General features: G+C 37.5%; 1 protein-coding gene across 12 annotated transcripts in view; it reads left to right on the top strand.

The window, feature by feature from the left end:
• Nucleotides 1-21,233, top strand: part of PHF3 (PHD finger protein 3) — a 168,527-nt gene that overhangs the window by 46,171 nt on the left and 101,123 nt on the right. For 8 of the 12 annotated variants that reach the window (XM_025294956.3, XM_025294957.3, XM_025294955.3 and 5 more), the window contains 2 exons: nucleotides 10,572-10,733; nucleotides 16,264-18,019. The exons of 1 other annotated variant lie outside the window; for it this stretch is intronic. In XM_025294956.3, the coding sequence (XP_025150741.1) occupies nucleotides 10,572-10,733; nucleotides 16,264-18,019 (1,918 nt within the window). Of the gene's footprint in view, nucleotides 1-9,498; nucleotides 9,689-10,571; nucleotides 10,734-16,263; nucleotides 18,020-21,233 lie in introns of those variants that run through there. 3 more of the 12 variants (XM_044924547.2, XM_025294954.3, XM_044924548.1) reach the window with 3 other exon arrangements.

Below are 21,233 nucleotides of genomic sequence, written 5' to 3'. Positions count from 1 at the left end.
GTGATTGAACCCAGGTCTCCCACATTGCAGGTGGATTCTTTACCCTCTGAGTCACTGGGGAAGCCCTAATTTTATGATTTAAAACACGCTTTGTAATTCAGCTCTTAAATATACATGCTCCAGACTCCTGTATTTACTTCTTTGGATGTCTGTTGGGCATTTTAAGCTTAATGTATAACACTGAACTCGTGGTACCTGCTTCTCCAACTCCCAGTTCTCCTTGTACCACTTAATGCCTACAGTCTCCCTCATTTCTAGAAATGTTAACTTCTTTGGAGTTGCTTAACAAAAAACATTGAAGTCATTTTTATTTCTTTCATGTTCTGTATTCACTTGATCAGCAGATCTGTTGGCATTGTTTTTAGAATATATCCAGACTCTGGTATCTCATACAGTCTCACTTAGTTCACTGCCACTGTGGTTTTAGTCATTAGCATTTCTCATCTGGATTATTGCATTAGCCTGGAAGTGGTTTCCCTGCTTCTGCCTCTGGGGTTTCTGTCCCATATGTTCTCAGAACAGCATCTAGAGTAATCTTGGAGAATTAGATCCTATCACCCTTTTATTCACAGTGCTCTGGTCCCTTTCCATTTCACACAAAGGAGAAAACTAAAGTTCTCCTGGCCTATGAGACTGAGCCTAGCTTGCCCCTTGTACCTTTCTATTTTTACCTGCTCTTCTCCCCCTTTTTGCTAATCTGGTCACATAGACTTAACCCCATTCTTCTGTTCTTCCACCATCCTGGGCATACTCCTGCCTCAGAGTCTAGGTACTTGATGTGCCTTCTAACTAGAAAGCTACTCCCTCAACTTGTTCTGCTTTTGCTGAAAATTCACCTCAGCATTGCTATCCCCAGGCTCTTTCTGGCCTGAGCAGTGAGCTTTCTCCTGGCCTGGAAGCTCTTGTGCAGGAGACAACCAGTACCAGTATCCCCGGCTCTCCCTGGCCTCTCAGTTTAAAATTATAGACCGCTGTTTGTTCCCTTCTTTGTACTCCCCATTCTTCCCTTTTGTTGATACACTATGTATCTTTTTTATTTGTCTCATCCTAGTTAAAAGGAAGCTTCATGGCAACAGTTTTTAACATTTTTTCTGTTTTATGGAAAACATCAAAGCAGTGAAGTGAAGTGAAGTCACTCAGTCATGTCTGACTCTTTGCGACCCCATGGACTGTAGCCTAACTAGGCTCCTCAGTCCATGGGATTTTCCAGGTAAGAATACTGGAGTGGGTTGCCATTTCCTTCTCCATCAAGGCAGTGAGACTAGTATAATAAATGAACCCTCATCTACCTGTTACTTATACAGTTAGTTAATATTAATAGTTCTTCTTTTTCCATTTAAACCCCACTCACTTCTCCTTCAGCACAGTTCAGTCACTCAGTCGTGTCCAACTCTTTTTGACCCCATGGACCACAGCACACCAGGCTCAGTCCTCCTTACCTCCCCTCAACCAAGATTATTTTGAAGAAGAGCTCAGAAATCATATAATTTCATCTGTAAATATTTCAGTACGTATCTCTAAAATAAAAGAATTCTTTATTTTAAAAAAAATTATCAATATTATCCTGTCTAAAATAAAGATACTTTTTAATGTTTCCAAGTATGCAGTCAGTGTTCATTTATTTACCCAGTTCCCACACATTTTTCTTTTTACGGCTTGAATTAGAATTGAAATAGGTCAATATGTTCATATGTTCATTTGGTTGCTATGTGACTTTAGTATGTATCAGTCTATGTAAACGCTTACCCCCCTTATGGTTACTAAATGGCCTCCCAGCTGAATCCTCCTGCCAGTGCAGGAGGTGCAGGAGAAATGGGTTCAATACCTGGGTCAGGATGTTCCCCTGGAGAAGGAAATGCAACCCTCTCCAGTGTTCTTGCCTGGGAAATCCTATGGACAGAGGAGCCTGGAGGGCTATCGCATAGGGTCTCAAGGAGTCAAACACAACTGAGCGACTGAGCATGCACACACGATTCTATTTCTAATCCCTTACTTCTTCACGTTTAGCGAAGAAACCGGGTTGTTTGTCTTGAGAATTCTGTGTCATTGGTATCTGGAATAATCTATGCCAGCATGTGACACATAGTAGGTGCTCAATATTTTTGAATGAATTACTATAAAGGTACATAATTTATGGTATTTTAGGATGGAATTAAAATGCTCAAAAGTTAGGGAATGATCATCATCTCACTTTTATAATGTGATAGAATCATTTTGGCAATAAGAGAAATTATTTTGACAGTTGGGGAGGGGTCATAGTGAAGGGTACTTAGGGCTACAGAAAATGGTTTGAAAAATAATTATAGTATCTGCTAAGATATTATAATGGCTACTCTCTTATGTTTTCAGTCAAGCATTCAGTCAGGCACATGTTAGTATAGTTTTTACAGTAGCCTTTCAGTGGAGGGAGATACTACCTACATTTTCCCAGTGAACTGAGGTTCAGTGGGAGAAGCAGAAGGAAAGTGAGTGGGTGCTGAGCATTAATGTTTTTCTTCATAAATTTTATAGAATTAGGCACAATTTTTTAAAATCAGGTACATGTATAACTTTACAAAGGAAAGATTTAAAAAGTGGCACCAGTGATTATGTATTTTTTGGGGAAATTCTTTTTGACAAAGTGTTTTTAATGTGATATGGATTAGAAAGTATGAATAAGAAGGAGGAGAAAGCTGCTTTCTGAAATACCTGTCGTTGTATTTTGGTGTATGTTTTATTGGTATGTGTGTGAGAACATAAAGTTTGGGAAGCAGTTTTATCATGTGCACTTCTTTCCCTCAAATAATATGTCTTTAACATATTGAAGGTTCTAAAGATTTGCAGTGAAAAAACTGTTTAAACTTCATTTAACCTTTTAGTCTTTTAGATTTAGATTTAGTCTTTTAGTGTCTTTTAGATTTGTTTGATAGAAACTCTCTTTCTGTGAAATACTAATCAGTTTTTCCCAAAGTATGAATTGTTTGACAAAAGTCGAAATATTTGTTTAAATATTTGACAAAAGTGAAAATATATGTTTAAATATAAGACTTTAGAATGTGTTAAATTTCAACAGAAAGGATGGATAATTTAATCCTGTTGGAGTAACTGAAGACAGTATTCTGAAGAAAAATTAGATTATGAGAAAATCGGAGAAGGCAATGGCACCCCACTCCAGTACTCTTGCCTGGAGAATCCCAGGGATGGGGGAGCCTGGTGGGCTGCCATCTATGGGGTCGCACAGAGTTGGACACAACTGAAGTGACTTAGCAGCAGCAGCAGCAGCAGCAGCATGAGATAATACTAAAATAAAGGTAAACGAGGGAAAATACTTGCATTAAATAGGTAACGCAGATATTACACAAAGAGTTCGTATAAATTATTGAGAGAAAAACGCATTAAGACAAGCCTAGAAGAGAAGGCCGAGCTAAAAAAAAATACAGAAAAGCAGTATGTATGTCAGGCTTATAATAACCGTGTTTCTTTTAAAAATCTGCAACTCAGTAAGTTCTTAATTGAGACTTAATATGAAACTTTTTGCGCTGTAAATTGTTCATACTCTTTATCAAAAGTCATGTGATGAGATTGAAAAATAGTAGAATATATAAATTTGCCTTCTTTGACTCAGTAAGCTTGTGTTTTTAAATTTATTGTAAAGAAGAAGTTTAAGAGGGAAAAAAGGTAGTAGCATTATTTGTATTTTTAAAATTATTCACCCCCAAATGACTCATTGTATATATAACACACAAATTGATGATGTGTGTCATAACGTGGACTCTTTTTGGAAGGAGCGTGTGAATCATCCATGAAGGAGACACTTTCTGAAGGGAGGCCCTTAGAGGCTGAGTGGTGGTCTGCTGCTGTGTTAGAGGAGAAACCTGAGGGGGCTCTGTTAAGAGGATATATCTGTGGAAGTTTTTATTTTACTTCAGATCACAAACTCTGAAATAGATACATAACCTTTATCGTTGTGACTTTGCAGAGAGACCATGCTTTTTAGGTTTTTCTCAAGTCTGATAATTAGGGCCAAGTTTCATAATAGAGGAGATAAGTTCCTAGAAGCAGTGGAGTTTGGCCTTTGTACTGCCAGCGTGAGTTGAATTAAGGCTTGTCAGATGTGATGTCTCTGCAGTACTGTGGTTCTCCCTTCTGTATGGTGTAAAGTGACTTAAACTTACGCCAGTTTTAAGAAATTTAATAAATTTTACTTTAACAAGGGAACATTTCACCTAAAAATGGGCACAATAAGGGACAGAAACAGTAGAGACCTAGTAGACACTGAAGATCAGTAAGAGATGGAAGGAATACACAGAAGAACTGTACAAAAAAAGATCTTAATGAACTGGCTAACTATGGTGGTGTGATTCTGGAGTGTGAAGTCAAGTGAGCCTCAGGGACCACGGCTGTGAAGCTAGTGGATGCAATAGAATTCTAGTTCAGTTCAGTCGCTTAGTCGTGTCTGACTCTTTGTGACCCTGTGGACTGCAGCATGCCAGGCCTCCCTCTCCATCACCAACTCCTGGAGCTTACTCAGACTCAGGTCCGTTTGAGTCAGTGATGCCATCCAACCATCTCATCCTCTGTCATCCCCTTCTTCTCCTGCCCCCAAGCTTTCCCAACATCAGGGTCTTTTCCAATGAGTCAGTTCTTCGCATCAGCTCACCAAAGTATTGGAGTTTCAGCTTCAGCATCAGTCCTTCCAATGAATATTCAGGACCAGTTTCCTTTAGGATGGACTGGTTGGATCTCCTTGCAGTCCAAGGGACTCTCAAGAGTCTTCTCCAATACCACAGTTCAAAATCATCAATTCTTTTGTGCTCAGCTTTCTTTATAGTCCAACTTTCATATCCATACGTGATTACTGGAAAAACTACAGCTTTGACTAGGTGGACCTTTGTTGGCAAAGTAATGTCTCTGCTTTTAATATGCTCTCTAGGTTGGTCATAACTTCACTTCCAAGGAGTAAGCGTCTTTTAATTTCATGGCTGCAATCATCATCTTCAGTGATTTTGGAGCCCCCCAAAATAAAGTCTGTCACTGTTTCTGTTTTTTCCCCATCTGTTTGCCATGAAGTGATGGGGCCAGATGCCATAGTCTTAGTTTTCTGAATGTTGAGTTTTAAGCCAACTTTTTCACTCTCTTTAACTTTCATCAAGAGGCTCTTTAGTTCTTCTTTGCTTTCTACCAAAAGGGTGGTGTCATCTGCATATCTGAGGTTATTGATATTTCTCCCGGCAGTCTTGATTCCAGCTTGTGCTTCATCCAGCCCAGCATTTCTCATGATGTACTCTGCATACAAGTTAAATAAGCAGAGTGACAATATACAGCCTTATCAGTCTGTTGTTCCATGTCCAGTTCTAACTGTTGCTTCCTGACCTCCATACAGATTTCTCAGGAGGCAGGTAAAGTGGTCTGGTATTCCCATCTCTTCAAGAATTTTCCACAGTTTGTTATGATCCACACAGTCAAAGGCTTTGGCATAGTCAATAAAGGAGAAATAGATGTTTTTCTGGAACTCTCTTCCTTTTTCTCTGATCCAGCAGATGTTGGCAATTTGATCCTCTGGTTTCTCTGCCTTTTCTAAATCCAGCTTGAACATCTGGAAGTTCATGGTTCACGTACTGTTGAAGCCTGGCTTGGAGAATTTTGAGCATTACTTTGGTAGCATGTGAGATGAGTGCAATTGTGCAGTAGTTTGAACCTTCTTTGGCATTGCCTTTCTTTGGGATTGGAATTAAAACTGAACTTTTCCAGTAGTAGGATTTCCAGTAGAGCTATTCAAAACCCTGAAGAATGATGCTGTCAAATTGTTGCACTCAACATGTCAGCAAATTTGGAAGACCCAGCAGTGGCCACAGGACTGGAAAATGTCGGGCCTCGTCCCAGTTCCCAAGAAGAGTAGTAAAGAATGTTCAGACCATCGGACAGTTGCACTCATCACCTATGCTAGTAACGTCATGCTTAAAATCTTGCATGCTAGGCTTCAGCATTACCTGAATCAAGAACTTGCAGACGTCCGAGCTGGGTTTAGAAAAGTCAGAGGATCCAGAGACAAATTGCCATTCCCTGGATCATAGAGAAAGCAAAGGAATTCCAGAAAACATCTACCTCTGTTTCATAGACCACGTTAAAGCCTTTGACTGTGTGGATCATAGAAATTGTGGAAAGCTCTTAAAGAGATGGGAATACCAGACCATCTTACTTGTCTCCTGAGAAACCTGTATTTGGGTCAAGAAACAGAACCATGTATGGAGCAACAGATTGGTTCAGGATTGAGAAAGGAGTATGACAGAGCTGTCTGCTGTCACTCTGTTGATTTAACCTATATGCTGAGCACATCATGAGAAATGCCGGGCTGGATGAGTTACAAGCTGGAATCAAGGTAGGCGGGAGAAACATCAGCAACCTCAGATATGTGAATGATACCACTCTAATGGCAGAAAGCGAAGAGGAACTAAAGAGCCTCTTGATAAGGGTGAAGGAGGAAAGTGAAAGCTCCAGCTTAAAACTAAATATTAACAAAACTAAGATCATGGCATCCAGTTCCATTACTTCATGGCAAATAGAAGGGGAAAAGGTGGAAATAGTGACAGATTTCCTCTTCTTGGGTTCTAGTATCACTGCAAATGGTGACTGTAGCCATGAAATCAGAAGATTATTGCTTCTTGGCAGGTAAGCTATGACAAACCTACAAAGTGTGTTGAGAAGTTGAGACATGACTGCCGACAAAAGCCTGTATGGTCACTGTGGTTTCCCCAGTGATCACTTATGGCTGTGAGAGCTGGACTGTAAAGGAGGCAGAGTGTCAGAAGAATTGATGGCTTCGAGCTGTGGTGCTGCAGAAGACTCCTGAATGTCCCTTATACAGCAAGGAGATCAAACCAGTCAATATTAAGGGAGATCAACTCTGAACACTGGTTGGAAGGACTGCCGCTGAAGCCTGAAGCTCCAGTATTTTGGCCACCAAATGTGAAGAGCTGATTCATTGGAAAAGTCTCTGATGCTGGGAAAGATTGAGGGCAGAAGAAGAGGGCATCAGAGGATGAGATGGCTGGATGGCATCACTGACTCAATGGATATGAGTTTGAGTAAACTCCGGGAGTTGGTGATGGACAGGGAGGCCTGGCGTGCTGCGATTCATGGGGTTGCAAAGAGTTGGACACAACTGAGCGACTGAACTGAACTGAGAATAAACAGGGATTTGAAAAGAGAAGAGATTCTATGTCACTTCTTTCTATTCATTTTCTTAGTGGAAGTTGTTGGACTGAACTTTCCAAAACTTAAATATCTAATTGGATGGGTTTTACAAGAGACTGTTCATTTTGTACTCTGATTTACTTTAATCAGACAAATGGATTAGAAGAAAGAAATTTCAGGTACATTTTTAATGGAAGATTTGTTCTCGGAGGAATTGAGGGGAAAAAGAATACATAAATTGTGATGGTGGGGTCCATGATAGGGGAGACTGTGAACCAAAGTTCACAGTTGCTAGGTGCCAGATTCTGTTCTAAGCCCTGCACTCACACTGACATAATAATTACAGTGCACCGCTGACCACTAGTATGATCTCTGCTTCATAGAGCATCTTGAGGCACAGCAAGGTTAAGCAGATGAATTGGTTTTGGGGGGCGTACTGCCTGAGAGCCCTGGAAATGTTGAAGACAACCTAGAGCTTGATTTTTTTTTTTTTTTTTTTTTGCTTCTTGGTGTTATGGAGAGACCAGTGTGATTGTAGCACTGTGAGTCAGTGGTCAAGAAGTGAGGAAAGTGGGTGGGGGCTGCTCTTATCTGGATCCCGGAGGCCCTGGCTGGGATTTTGAAAATGTATCTGAAGTGTGTGAACATACATCTGTATTGGTAAGGTATGGAGGATAGAAGAATGGTAACATGATATAACTTTATATTTTGGAAGAATCTAAGATATAGTTATGATGTCTGGAAAACAAACTGTGAGTATGAGTGTGTTTCTGTGGCGGGTGGCCGTGGAGGATCCTGGGACACTGAGGGGCTTGATGGGAGATGATGGTGGTGTGGGGAGAAGGTGAACTGTGGGAGTAGTCAGTGGTGATCAGACAGGTGATGTGTTTTGTAGATAGAGCTAGCAGGTTGAGCTGACCCTTGAATGTAGGATATGAGGAGAGAGGCGCTGGGGATAGTTCTAGAGCGTTAGCATTGAGCGGCTGGGTTCCATTACCGGGACTGTTTTAGGAGGGCAGTTTTACTGAGGGGAGGGGAAATGGGTAGAATCGGTGTTTCTTTTCTATGTTGACATTGAGATACCTGTTTGACAACCTAGTGGACATGTCAGATCACACTCTTAGGAGGTCATATGTGAGCTTGGAGCTGGGGAATATAACTTTGAGAGTCAAGCGAGTATATATGGACTGGATGAAATCATTTAGAGAGAAGTGAGTACACATAAAGGGGAGATGGGAAGACTGAACCTTTTAAGTCCTTTGGTGTGTGATACTTTCAAGAAGAATCTATAAAGGGTGTTGAGAAGTAGACAGGGAGGAGTGTGTGATGTTCAGAAATCAAGTGAGAAACGGGTTCAGGATGGGTAGAGGGGTCAGCTGTAGCTGCCGGAAAAAGGGAATAAGGTAAAACCTAGTAATTGACCTCCAGATTTGTCTTTGCTAAATCCTGTTGATCCTGCTGTGCAGTATAGCCCTAAAATTCAGACTGCTGTTTTATAATCCTGGCAATGAACACTGTTAATCAGGTTTTAATCACTTTTCTCCTGGACTGTTTTTTGAATTATTACTTTCTCTCCTGATTACAATACAAAATGCATGTTTATTATAGAAAATATACAGTGATTGAAACCCCGCTTCCCCAATTCCTTATTCCACCTTACCACCAGATAGTCACAGATAACCTTCCTTCCCCTATCCATTTCTATCTCTTCATACATGTATGCATATAATGCTTAACTTTTGCTTTTTAAAATAAACATGGTAGAACTAATTATCTAATGTTAGAGATTCTCTGAGAATGTGTATGAATGTGTGGCAGCATCCATCATGGTGGAGTAACCTTCTAATGGAACTCCCCACGTTTCCCCCAATTATATCTTAAATGAGTCCTGATGAATTTTCCTAAGATAAATTCTTCTATAAGCCTTTAGTACATATAGCATAGTGATAAAAAACATGGACTCTGTTTTTGAGAGTAACCCATGCATATAGCAGGAAATGTGGAAAATAGGGAAAAAGTATATTATTTTATAGAATAATTGTTGTTATAATTTTCATCCATTTCTTGCTGATCTTTTTTTTTTTTTTTTTGATTTGTCTAAATGTGCATGCACAACATTTTGTTTGTCTGTTACTAACAAGGATCACACTATGTTTTCTAGCCAGCATTTTTTCATAATTTATTCTGTCTTCTATACTTATATAATATTTTGGTCAAAGTATATAAGGAGTTTCATAATTCTGTTTGTTGTCAAATTGCTCTTCAAAAGGATTGTACCATTTGAAAGTATATTTATAAAGAATTTTGTTCTCTTTAAATTTTTAGGATAGACCACTTTCTTGTTGAACTCTTAAATGAAGTTCTACTTGGATACAAAGATGAGGACTAGATAACTTCTTGAGGTTCCTTCTAACCCCTAGGATGAAGATAATAACTAACATTTGTGTAGTGCTCTAAAGTTACAAAGTGAGTTCTCATACATCATCTAACTTGATCCTCACAACAGCCCTGTGAGGTAGGTAGGACAGGTATTGTTGTTCTCGTTTTAGAGATAAAAGAAACTGGTAGAGAGGTTAAGGATTTGGTCAGGTTTTATTTAAGTGTTTTAGCAGGGACTTGAATCCAGGTCATATGTCTACAATAATCACGTTCTTTTCACAAGATTTTATACAACTGCACATTTAGAATTGCTGTATGTCAGCTAGTAAAATGACATTTGTTCGGTACAGAAATAAACCTGTTGATAATTTAAATACAGTGTCTTGCATTCCTTTTCCATGCCTCCTCCCCTGCCATTAAATGAATGACACTTTTTTGATTAGGGGAAGGTAACTTAATTATATAGTTATAGTAAACGTCTACTGTTTTCCCCAACTTGTGGGGGGAGGGGGAAGTTACGTTGTGTTTTTCATTCTGTGTGTGTGTGTGTTTGCGTGCGCATGCACTTGATGTAACTCAAAAGTATATCTCCATTACTTAGACTCACACATGTAGCATAAATGTCTTCAAGGAATAGATTACAGCTAGAACTTGAATCTTTTGGTTCTAGCATGATCCTAGAATTGCAAGCTTTTCAGGGTATTGACTCTTTTTTGTACTTCTTGAACCAAACTTGGGATTAATTAAGTACTCCAGGTGTAGCTGCTTACGATGTTCACAGAGGTACAGTGAGTGATAAGTGAGAGTGTGTGACAGTGGAGGGCAAACCAAGAAGAATCACAGCTAGTCTTCTCTTTGACCAGTTGCCTCATAAGGTAGAAGTTTGTAAACTGAATTGGGAGCTTGTTAGTGGCATTATCCCATTTTAGGAAACTGTCTCACAGTGTTTTCTGTACTGCCTTTAAACACAACATCACCAATATTTAAAAAAATTTTTGTTTTGTTTTGTTTTTTCCTAGTTGTTGGTCTTGACGATATTATGGATGAAGGAGTTGTTAAAGAAAGTGGCAATGATACCATTGATGACGAAGAACTGATTTTACCTAACAGGAATTTGAGGGACAAAGTAGAAGAAAATTCAGTGAGATCACCAAGAAAATCACCTCGTTTAATGGCACAAGGTAACTCTACCAAAGAGACCTAGCTAGAAAATCAAATGAAGGGACAGATGTGATCGAGTGTAAACTTGCTGAGCAGTGATAGTATTTTCTTGGTGTTTGCTAACCTGAGGCATTTTGATCATCAGTTTTGAGATTGTATCAGTCTGTTGGTATGATTTTAAAAAAATTTTCGTTGAAATTACACATGATTCAGAGAGTTGACTAGTACCTATGAGTTTCCAGTACTTGCCATCCTACTACTTTTTTCCCTTTTCTCAGAGAAAACTTTGGTTTTATTAATTATTGTTACTTTTTTGGTATTCCATGTCTCTTAAGTAACACGTGTATATTGCTACTTCTTGACTATTCTGATGATTGTATTTATTGATTTCCCATTCTGGATGGTGAATTTAGCACTCTTTTCTCCTCTTGTTCCCCCATGAAACAAAAGTATATTTTCTCATTTTTCTAATAGATAATTTCACAAGATCAGTAGGAATTACGTTATTATGAGTCAGTATGCTGTTAGTGATGATCCTTTTAATAAACTGTTCTATACAACTTTGTCTTTCTGATTTAATAATTGATCATTTGCTTATTAGTTTACACATTTGCACACACAGCTTTTAATGTACATATCAGTAATTACACCCTAACTACTCTGCCAGTGATCTGAATCTTTTCTGAATATATTTGTGCATATCAGGCATTCTGTCATTTTCATCTTGCTGAGGAAAGTGTCTTTGGGGACCTTGTGATCTGCTGCTGTGTGTAGTGCTATGTTAGCCCTATGTAAGCTAGAGGTGTGGCTCTTGTCCACAGAGCTCCCTTTACTAGTCTTCTGAGGATTCTGTTCTGTATTGCAGTTCCTATTTACTTTTCTTTGGTTTAGCTCCTTCGTTGGCCTCTTCTAGTAGTTTTGTGAGGAAAAGGAGTATGTATATATATATATTTTTAAACCTTGTATGTTTGCAAATGTATTTATAATCTGTTCTCACATTGGAATCATAGTCTGATTAAACATAGAATTCAGGGTTGCAAATTGTTTTTCCTCAGAAACTTGAAAGTGATACTCTATTTTGAGTCTGGGAAAATCTCTTGAATTATTTCACTGATTATTTTCCCCTTTATTTTCTCAGCTCTTGTTTCCTGAAACTCCTGTCATTCAAGTATTAGATAGTAGGGATGGACTCTTCTATTTTCTTCACTTATCCACGTCTATCTTCTTCCTCTTCTTACTGAATTTTTCTCATGTTTATCCATCAACTTTTTCATCAAATTCTGAGTGTTCTTTTTTTGTTTTGGGAATAATGTTTTTTGTAGCATTTTGGCCTTGTTTCACGCATGTGGTATTTTATGTTGTCTTTCATAAGGTACTTCAGTTCAATTCAGTTCAGTCGCTCAGTTGTGTCCGACTCTTTGCGATCCCATGAATCGCAGCTAGGCCCTCCCTGTCCATCACCAACTCCCGGAGTTCACTCAGACTCACGTCCATTGAGTCACTGATGCCATCCAGCCATCTCATCCTCTGTCGTCCCCTTCTCCTCCTGCCCCCAATCCCTCCCAGCATCAGAGTCTTTTCCAATGAGTCAGCTCTTCGCATCAGGTGACCAAAGTATTGGAGTTTCAACTTCAGCATCAGTCCTTCCAATGAATATCCAGGACTGATCTCCTTCAGAATGCACTGGTTGGATCTCCTTGCAGGCCAAGGGACTCTTAAGAGTCTTCTCCAACACCATAGTTCATAACCATCAATTCTTTGGCGCTCAGCCTTCTTCACAGTCCCAACTCTCACATCCGTACATGACCACTGGAAAAACCATAGCCTTGACTAAACGGACCTTTGTTGGCAAAGTAATGTCACTGCTTTTGAATATGCTATCTAGATTGGTCATAACTTTTCTCCCAAGGAGTAAGTGTATTTTAATTTCATGGCTGCAATCACCATCTTCAGTGATTTTGGAACCCCCCAAAATAGAGTCTGACAGTTTCCACTGTTTTCCATGAACTGATGGGACCAGATGCCATGATCTTTGTTTTCTGAACGTTGAGTTTTAAGCCAACTTTTTCACTCTCCTCTTTCACATTCATCAAGAGGCTTTTGAGTTCCTCTTCACTTTCTGCCATAAGGGTGGTGTCATCTGCATATCTGAGGTTATTGATATTTCTCCCAGCAATCTTGATTCCAGCTTATGCTTCTTCCAGCCCAGCATTTGTCATGATGTACTCTGCATATAAGTTAAATAAGCAGGGTGACAATATACAGCCTTGACGAACTCCTTTTCCTATTTGGAACCAGTCTGTTTTCCATGTCCAGTTCTTACTGTTGCTTCCTGACCTGCATATAGGTTTCTCAAGAGGCAGGTCAGGTGGTCTGGTATTCCCATCTCTGTCAGAATTGTCCACAGTTTATTGTGATCCACACAGTCAAAGGCTTTGGCATAGTCAATAAAGCAGAAATAGATGTTTTTCTGGAACTCTTTTGCTTTTTCGATGATCCAGCGGATGTTGGCAATTTGATCTCTGGTTTCTCTGCCTTTTCTAAAACCAGCTTGAACATCTGGAAGTTCACGGTTCACATATTGCTGAAGCCTGGCTTGGAGAATTTTAAGCATCACTTTACTAGCATGTGAGATGAGTGCAGTTGTGCGGTAGTTTGAGCATTCCTTGGCATTGCCTTTCTTTGGGATAGGAATGAAAACTGACCTTTTCCAATCCTGTGGCCACTGCTGAGTTTTCCAAATTTGCTGGCATATTGAGTCTGCACTTTTCACAGCATCATCTTTCAGGATTTGAAATAGCTCAACTGGAATTCCATCACCTCCACTAGCTTTGTTCGTAGTGATGCTTTCTAAGGCCCACTTGACTTCACATTCCAGGATGTGTGGCTCTAGGTCAGTGATCACACCATCGTGATTATCTGTGTCGTGAAGATCTTTTTTGTACAGTTCTTCTGTGTATTCTTACCGTCTCTTCTTAATATCTTCTGCTTCTGTTAGGTCCATACCATTTCTGTCCTTTGTTGAGCCCATCTTTGCATGAAATGTTCCCTTGGTACTTCTAATTTTCTTGAAGAGATCCCTAGTCTTTCCCATTCTGTTGTTTTCCTCTATTTCTTTGCATTGATCGCTGAGGAAGGCTTTCTTATCTTCTTGCTATTCTTTGGAACTCTGCATTCAGATGCTTATATCTACTTAACAGTGTTTTAAACTTTTTAAAATTTCTTCTCCTTTTTCTTTTATTTTTTTGCTTCTGTCTTTCATGTTGAGAGACTTTCCTAAAATGTCTGATCATTGGTAGCTTGCTCAGTGTTTAATGTTTTGTTGACTGTGAGCATTCGCTATGGTAATCTGGCTGTGTACCTTTTTGGAAGAATCCCTGATATTAGAATTTAGATTGTTAGATTACTAGCATACATGGAAACCCTTTAGGGAAGCTGACGGGGGCATCTCAGCTTTCAGCACATAGAGATTCACATAATCTTAAAAATTTCAGTGTACTTTACAGCCACTCTTATTTGTGCTTAATGTTCCTTAGTCTTGAAACTGTTTTTATACTCCTTATAGAGTAAGCCTCTGGTCTTGGATAAGAAACTGGGAAGAGCACTTGCCCAGTAGATGGACAGAGGAGAGTGAGCTTGGGGTCCAACTGCTTCTTAAACAGCTTGGCTTTCAACTCCTCATGTGAACTGCCTGCCTTCCTCCCTGCTTTAGGATCATCCGGGGTCACCAGTTCCTAAACCTTTGGAGATGCCAGTGGTGTTGGTTTGGCCAGCCCTGCCAGTTAGTGTTTACCTTGGGGGGATTTTCTGCATCAGTGTTTGATCATCTTTTGTTTGGCTTCCTAAATTGTCTGTTTACTCTTATTCTTCCTTTTCTTTTAGATTTGTAGCTTTTGGATAGTTTTGATGTGGGGTTTAAGAAGTAAATTAACTGAGATGTATATATTTACTTATCTTTTCCTCACTTTTTTTTTTTAATTGGTTATTTGGTAGGTATTTGTGACTTTGAGAAATGAAAGAATAGAATGAACATTACAGACAAATAACGATAAATGTGTGGCCTATGTAGTCTGGCTTCAAACTAAAGCAGTTCATAGTTAGAGGAGATAGTTAAATTATCCTTTGCTAAGTAATCAATTACTATTGGAAAATAGCTTTTGTTTAAATACCTTCACAGTTGTATGTGCTATTCATTTATCAACCACTTAGATAATGGGTTTTAAACGTTTTTCATTTATTTCAGGGCAGATAAATATAGTAGAGTTATAAATTATTACAGACTGCCTTCAAAACTTTAAAAATCATCAAAGTATTGATAACAAATCATAAAAATTTTAGTTATTTAAAAATGTTCATGTATCTGAGCTTGAGTGGTTCATAATCCAGTAAGTAATTTTTTAAAGTTGTTGGGTACCTACCTGAAGACTAGATATTTTACCAAGTCTTGGGGGGATTAGGAAAGGTCTCTAAGGCTAGGATGACCATATAATTTATAATCCAAACGGGGACACTTGAGTGTCGTGACTGCAGGCATTTTCTAGGGAAGTTAGAGACGGAGGAGGACGTGTAACGCCTTCTGTAAGACAGTCACAGCTCAGGGTCAGTGATATGTGACAAATTAAGAGAATGTTCTAAATTGCATTGTAGGGTTTTGTGTTAAAAAGGAAAGAGGCTTTTTTAAATTGGTGACTTTTAGTTTTCCTGCAGAGTTGATTCAGAGGTATTGATATGCGTAGGCTTGGATATATAGCTCCTTATTTTGTATTTCAGTTTGTGGGTTGTTTTTCTGCTTAGTGAATTGTTATATTTTTTTCTTAGTGAATTATTTAGCTTTCTTTCCAATTTCTTTTCACTTTGTGTTTCTGTTTTCCTTGGAGGATGTATCCAGTAAATTATTTTCATACTTTCCTCATTTTCCCTTCTGAAACATTTTCTTGGTTTCAATCTTTTTAAATATAATTTCTTTTTTGGTTGATCTGTGTACTTCAGTGTATATTTGACTTCTTGGTATATTTAAACTAGTCAAAGTAGATTGAATGCTAAAATGGAGATACAATGGAAGTACATTTATAAGGGTATTAGAATTTCTTTGAGGCTGTAATGAAACTCACACAGATACTATTGTGATAGATGGTTTAGTTCAGATTTAATTGGCACTTGAATTTGTTTGGTTTTATATAAAGGTATTTAATATTTAAAACTGTATGATAACCTTGTTTGAAATGGGTAGTAATATAAAGGATCTTAATTTTAGTCTCAGCTTATTTTTATAAAAAGGAAACTTGATAAAAAATATTTGTCTTATTGTAAAGTATAATATCAGTATAAATTTTATAGAGGTTTTTTTCCTGCCTCAGAGTTGATAGAACTTTGATAAGTATAAAATTTAACATATCTAAAATATGGTCCGTCACGAGTAGATATTTAGTACATTTTCATTGAAATGGGAAAATGAATTTTATAGCTCAGAATAAATTGCACTGAAATAAAAATAAAAACACATGGCAACATAACTAAGTTATTTTTATTTATTTTTTTCCCTTGTGATAGAACAAGTAAGAAATTTGCGACAAAGCACTATTGCCAAGCGTTCAAATGCAGCACCTTTAAATAGCACAAAAAAGGCATCTGGGAAGACTGTGTCTGCCCCTAAAGTAGGCGTGAAACAACCAGAAAGGTGTCAGATTAAAGAAGAAGCTGGTACATCACCGAAATCAGAACACCAAAAAGAGAGCAGAAAGAGCAACCGACACAGTGGACAGGTTGAAGCAGCAGTTTCATCTTGTCTTGAAATGAAGGATGAAGCTGGATTAGATTCTGAGCAAAAGTGTAATAATCAGGGAGAAGCAAATGTGCCATCTCATGAGTTAAATTCTCCACTCCTTTCAGAGACTTGTATTAATATTGAAGAAAAGAAAAGTGAAACTCTGGAATGTAAAACCAAGTCTGTTAGCCCATTATTTAAGTTTTCAGATAAAGAAGAAAATGAACAGAACGATTCCATTTCAGGTAAAATGGATGAGACTATTGTTGAAGAAATGAAGGCAGAAGAAGTTGAACAAGAATCAAAGGTGACAGTTAAATTACCCCACAAAGATGACAGTGTCAATAAGGAACCTGCATCTTGTGATGCTTTCTCTGGCAGTCCTGCTTGTACAAACCCAAACAAGACAGAAAAGAACTTTGTCAGTTTGTCTGGTTCTGTGGATAAAGTAAATGAATGTAGTTTGGAATTGCAAGATAGCATGAAAGTTGCTGATAAAGCTAAGAACTCCCCTCTATTTCAAAGAAATGAAATAGAAATGGCTTATTGTAAAGGTACAGAGTCTAATGATAAGCAATTGGAGGGCACCAGATTTAATAAATCAAACTTGGAGGTGGTTAATACTGGTGCTTTTGAACCAGAAAGTAATACTTTAGAAAATGCTATTTGTGATGCACCTGACCAAAATTCAGAACAGTTGAATATTGTTGAAGGTATTAAAATGGAGTTTCATGAAACAGCAACCCTTCAGGATGATAGAGATAGCCAGTCAAGTAGTGTTTCTTCCTTAGAATCAAAAAACATAAAATCTAAACATAAAAAACCTGTAATTCATCCTAAGCAAACCTTGACCACAGATACTCAGAAAAAAGTTGCTACAGTAAAGCATGAATTAATGCATAACAAAACTAAAGCTAATGTCAAAAGTGTGAAGCGGAATGCTGATGAATCAGAATCTAAGCAGAATTTTCATAGACCAGTCAAAGTGAGAAAAAAACAAGTTGATAAGGATTCAAAGATTCAGAGTTGCATTTCTGGGGTTAAATCTGTGAAAAATCAAGCTCATTCTATATTCAAAAAAACATCACAGGATCAAAATTTAGTACAGATTTCCAAACCTTTAACTCATTCTATGAGTGATAAACTTCATGGTCACCCTAGTTGCTCTAAAGAACCTCACCATCCTGTACAAACTGGACACTCATTGCAGGCCAGTCAGAAACAGTGCCATAATAAGCCCCAGCAGCCGACTCTAGCCGCGAGAACCAATAGTCATGCGAAGGAAGAGCTGGAGCATGCAGGTGGTGGAGAACATTTAAAGGAAGAAGAAAAATTGAAATTAAAAAAACCTGAGAAGAACCTACAACCCCGCCAAAGAAGAAGCAGCAAAAGTTTTTCTTTGGATGAGCCACCATTGTTCATTCCAGACAACATAGCTACTGTAAAAAGGGAAGGCTTAGATCATAGCTCTTCATTCGAATGCAAATATATCTGGACTCCCAGCAAGCAGTGTGGGTTTTGCAAAAAACCACATGGCAACAGGTGTGTGTGTGTGTGTGTGTATGTATGTATGTGATATGTATATTAAAGAGAAATTGCTGTTTTATAGAGTGAGATTAGTGGGAGAACTTTTTATAGAAAGATGATTTAATATGCAAAGACTTTTGCAAAAACAAAAAGCCCTCCTCAGTCCTGGATGATAGAAAGATGGAGCCACTGAGTACATCAGTATTCTAGAACACTTTAAAATACATAGTCTGACCAAAAACTGATATATATGGAATTGTTTTGTCATTGTAATCAGTTAGACTATAACTTAGTCATTGCATCTTAAAAAAAAATCAGAAAATTTTTATAGTGCTTTGGGCCTGTAAGTTATATGTTATTTTGTTTGGCTTGAAAAGAATTAGTAATAAAATGTGAAGGGCATAATGGAAATTTTATATATACATACACACATACACTTTTGTTTGTTTATTTTTAATGAAGCAGTTACTCTGACTTAATACTGCTACTTTATAACTATCAAACTTGACTTTAGAATGAAATTTGATAGCTAAAACAACTATTAAATTACCCAGGGGAATTTTGTATGTAACATGGGATGGAGTGAAACATATATTTTGTTTTTTGCTATTTTAGTGATTTGGATTTCCTATGAATTCTCCTCTTTTAGGAGGTGATTTTATAGTGCTGCCCTTGACATTCTTTCCACAGGACTCAGTGTTATCCCTAGTTTTATGACACTGCCATTCTCTCCGCTTCCCCTTTGCCCCGCTCCCCCTTGTATTTTTTATTTGCTAGCTTTTTCAGAAAAAGAGAACAAGAGATGAAGTGGAGTTTTCAGCTACAAGATTATCCTGTTCAAGTGTTGAGATTGCTGATGGAACTTCTAACAACATTGATATAATAAAAGAACATTATAACTTACACATTGTAATATTATCTTTACTCATGAAGTAAATGTTAGTATGAAAATGAAACTCTTTAGGGAGGGACAGTTTAGTGCAGTGTGCTGTAATACATTATTTGGTGTGGAAGATGGTGGTTGGGAGTTGCTGGGGCTGTTCTGTAAAAAATAACTTCCTTCATTTGTGATTCAGCCTGTAGCCTATTTTTAGTGTCAGCGGTTACTTTATAACAGCATATTCCCAGTTTTTAAAACTTCTGACTTATTTGAATATAGTGCTACATTTGCCCTCACTTTTGTGCTCTTTATGCTTTTTTGTTTGCTTGTTTAAAATACCTTATTAAAATATTCTAAAGTGGGCTTAAGAGAATTAAGGGCTGGATGGTCCTTATGTATTTTAGAAGACCTTGTTTCTTTGCAAGCATCTTCTAAAACTGATCACACTGACGTGTTGTCAGAGTAATCAGATAGAAGCCTTAAAGTGAATGAGTTTCTGCAATGAAACTTTGGCCTAGAGTTGGAAGCCATGGTATAAAGTAGCTTTTTTGAGATAACTTCTGTTAATGATGGCCTGGTCCTCAGGAGTTTGCCCAGGCTTTTGAATGAAGACTGTCACTTCACCAACATCAGTTATTTTCCTAATATGAAGATTTAGTGTTAAGTCTCATTGTTCTTTTACCTAAAGCTGCCTTTTGGATCTACCCTATAAAACCTAGAATTTCTTTGCCTCCATCTGGAAAATGACCTAATATTCTAATATTAGATGTGTAGGGATTTTGAGTTTACCCTATGTAATTGAAATGAATATTATAATATTGGAAAATCAGTTTTGGAAGCAACATTTCTCATTACTTCAATTATGTGAATAAAAAAGTTTAAGTTATTGTTTTTTTCTTTACATGTTAATTAGCCTTCACTACTTTGATATGTTCTGCTTGTATACACTGAGGTTACTCAAAAAAATGCAACCGCCATGTAGCATGTAATTTTCCTAGTTTAATCCATGTGTAAGTACATGAATTTATTAGGTAGGACATATGTGGAAATGATTTTCATCCATTTCTTTCATCTCATGCACTAGCTACATTCAGTAAAAACTATTTGTTAATGTGACTTTTTTTTTTAGCACTTGTGACATATTTATTCCTATAAAGGTTATTTTATTACTTCAGCATTTTATATATAATGCAACTGAGGTTAGCTTCATGTTTATGCTTCCATTTGGAAATTATATTTTTAAATACAGATTTGTTCAGTGTGTGGCCAAATGTAATATTTGACCTTAAGAAACTTCTGTACATGTCCTAAAGGCAGTAAGCATCGACTGCCTTACGGTTTACGCTTCATCCTGTTTCAGCTTCCATTTATTTTCCGGATTCTCCTTACAGCTAAGGCATATTCATTATTGTAAAAACCAGACTATTTAATCCTTTTTTTAAAAATTACCTTTGAACTTCTTTTTAAACATAAACTAGTTGGCATTTTGGAAGGAAGAAATCTTAGTCTTTTCACAATACCTATGTTGTAGTTTCTAGTATTCCCTCCCTCTCCAGGTGACATTTGCATCTTCAGTTTGTTTTACACTTTCTTGTCCAGTTTTAAAAGATTAGCTCATTGGATGAAATTTAGAAACAAAAAAGTCTACTTAGCATAATTGAGTCATAGCTTTAAGCAAGAAACCTTTTTCTTAAAAAAGGAAATTTTCTCTTAGTGATTCTGGCTTTTCTCAGGAGTTTACAAGTTTGATAAATATTTTTCTCTGCAGATTATAGATTGTTAGTGACAACAACAATAATTTAGTGTTTATGTGGAAATCATTTTATTCTAAGGAAGAGTGAGTACATGTACATTCACAGTAATACAGTCTCAATTACTTTTATACTTAGAACTTGATGGCTCATCTTAAAATAGCTCTGTTGTTAGTTTGTGACTTTTTAAGAACAGGAATTCTCAATGTTGCCTTTGTGGTTTGCTCTGAAGAAACATGGAAATTTTCTAAGAATATGTTTTAATTTGTGCCAACAAGATTAGAATTAGGATTACATTTTAAACTGTTTAAATTATAATAGGATTTAAAATTTTGTGTATGAACATATAACAGTAGTAGAACACAACAGATATTTTTAAAGTTTTCCATTTAACTGATTTCATGCTGACTTGGTCCAGTTAATTCAGAGCTAAACTTCACATGTTAATTGTTTTTGGTGAAATATTTAACACCCAGGTTATAGTCTTCTTTGAGTGATTTTGTCTGTTGGTGATGAGAATTTCAAGGACAGAGCAGAAAGTTGGAGAGTATGTTCACTATTTGATCCATACTCCATTTTTAAGCCATGAGGAATATCA

The sequence above is a fragment of the Bubalus bubalis genome, chromosome 10 (assembly GCF_019923935.1).
Source record: "Bubalus bubalis isolate 160015118507 breed Murrah chromosome 10, NDDB_SH_1, whole genome shotgun sequence".
Classification (NCBI taxonomy): Eukaryota; Metazoa; Chordata; class Mammalia; order Artiodactyla; family Bovidae; genus Bubalus; species Bubalus bubalis.
The sequence above is the reverse complement of the archived record's forward strand: the minus strand, read 5'-3'. Positions and strand labels throughout refer to the sequence as shown.